The sequence below is a fragment of the Opisthorchis viverrini genome (genome assembly GCF_000715545.1).
Source record: "Opisthorchis viverrini unplaced genomic scaffold opera_v5_6743, whole genome shotgun sequence".
NCBI classification, from domain to species: Eukaryota; Metazoa; Platyhelminthes; class Trematoda; order Opisthorchiida; family Opisthorchiidae; genus Opisthorchis; species Opisthorchis viverrini.
In genome coordinates, this window is record NW_008759985.1 from 1 (window position 1) to 711 (window position 711).

At 45.1% G+C, this 711-nt stretch overlaps 1 protein-coding gene across 1 annotated transcript; it reads left to right on the forward strand.

The window, feature by feature from the left end:
* Nucleotides 1-152: 152 nt before the first annotated feature.
* T265_12328 (hypothetical protein) lies at nt 153-623 on the forward strand (the record flags this gene model as incomplete). The annotated part of the gene is made up of 1 exon (XM_009179728.1): nt 153-623. The coding sequence occupies one exon, from the start codon at nt 153-155 to the stop codon at nt 621-623; it is 471 nt and encodes a 156-aa protein (XP_009177992.1).
* Between the last annotated feature and the right edge of the window lie 88 nt (nt 624-711).

Genomic DNA, 711 nt, shown 5'->3' on the forward strand with positions numbered 1-711 from the left:
GAAGGATGGTTTGTTTCTTTAGTTTAATATCCCAAACTCTAATTACTACCCATGCCAATACATCTCTTCTATACACGTTTCTATAATTTCTGGCGCTTTATCTGAGCATATACTGCTAACAGTGATAAATCTGTTCAACTAGGTAGCGTTTTATGTCTGTACACTTCGCCAACTGGGTGAACAACCCCCTTTCTCATACCGTTTCCTCTTGTGTCTCCGACCCTACTTTGGCACCGTTCAAGGTAGCCCATTTTACGCGCGGATTACTTCCTGAGGATCACCCAGAAGTTGCGCCTCGTGGTAACGACGGCTCGGGTATTGCGTCCGGTGCAAGAAGGCTGAAAACTCTGCCTAACTGGATTCCTATGGACAGCCGACAGTGTGCAATCAGACTGGTCGACCCCGTCACAAATCACATCCAGCGGTCCCGCAAATCTGTTTGTTACCTGTGCATACACTCCAACAAACCGCAGCAGTTACGCAATCAAAGAAACTTGTTACGGAAAAAATTTATGACTCCTGGTGATGACCGAGTGCATGGGTACAACTACTCTGGATCGAAAATCATTGTGGTAGATTCTTGGTGGACGGAAAACGGCGATCGATTTCTTCAATTGCGTTGATCAAGCACAAACCTGAGCATCAACTTACATGGTACTCTACTAGCCGTAACAAATCTAGCACTCAGATTAACAAAGGTCATTCCATTTG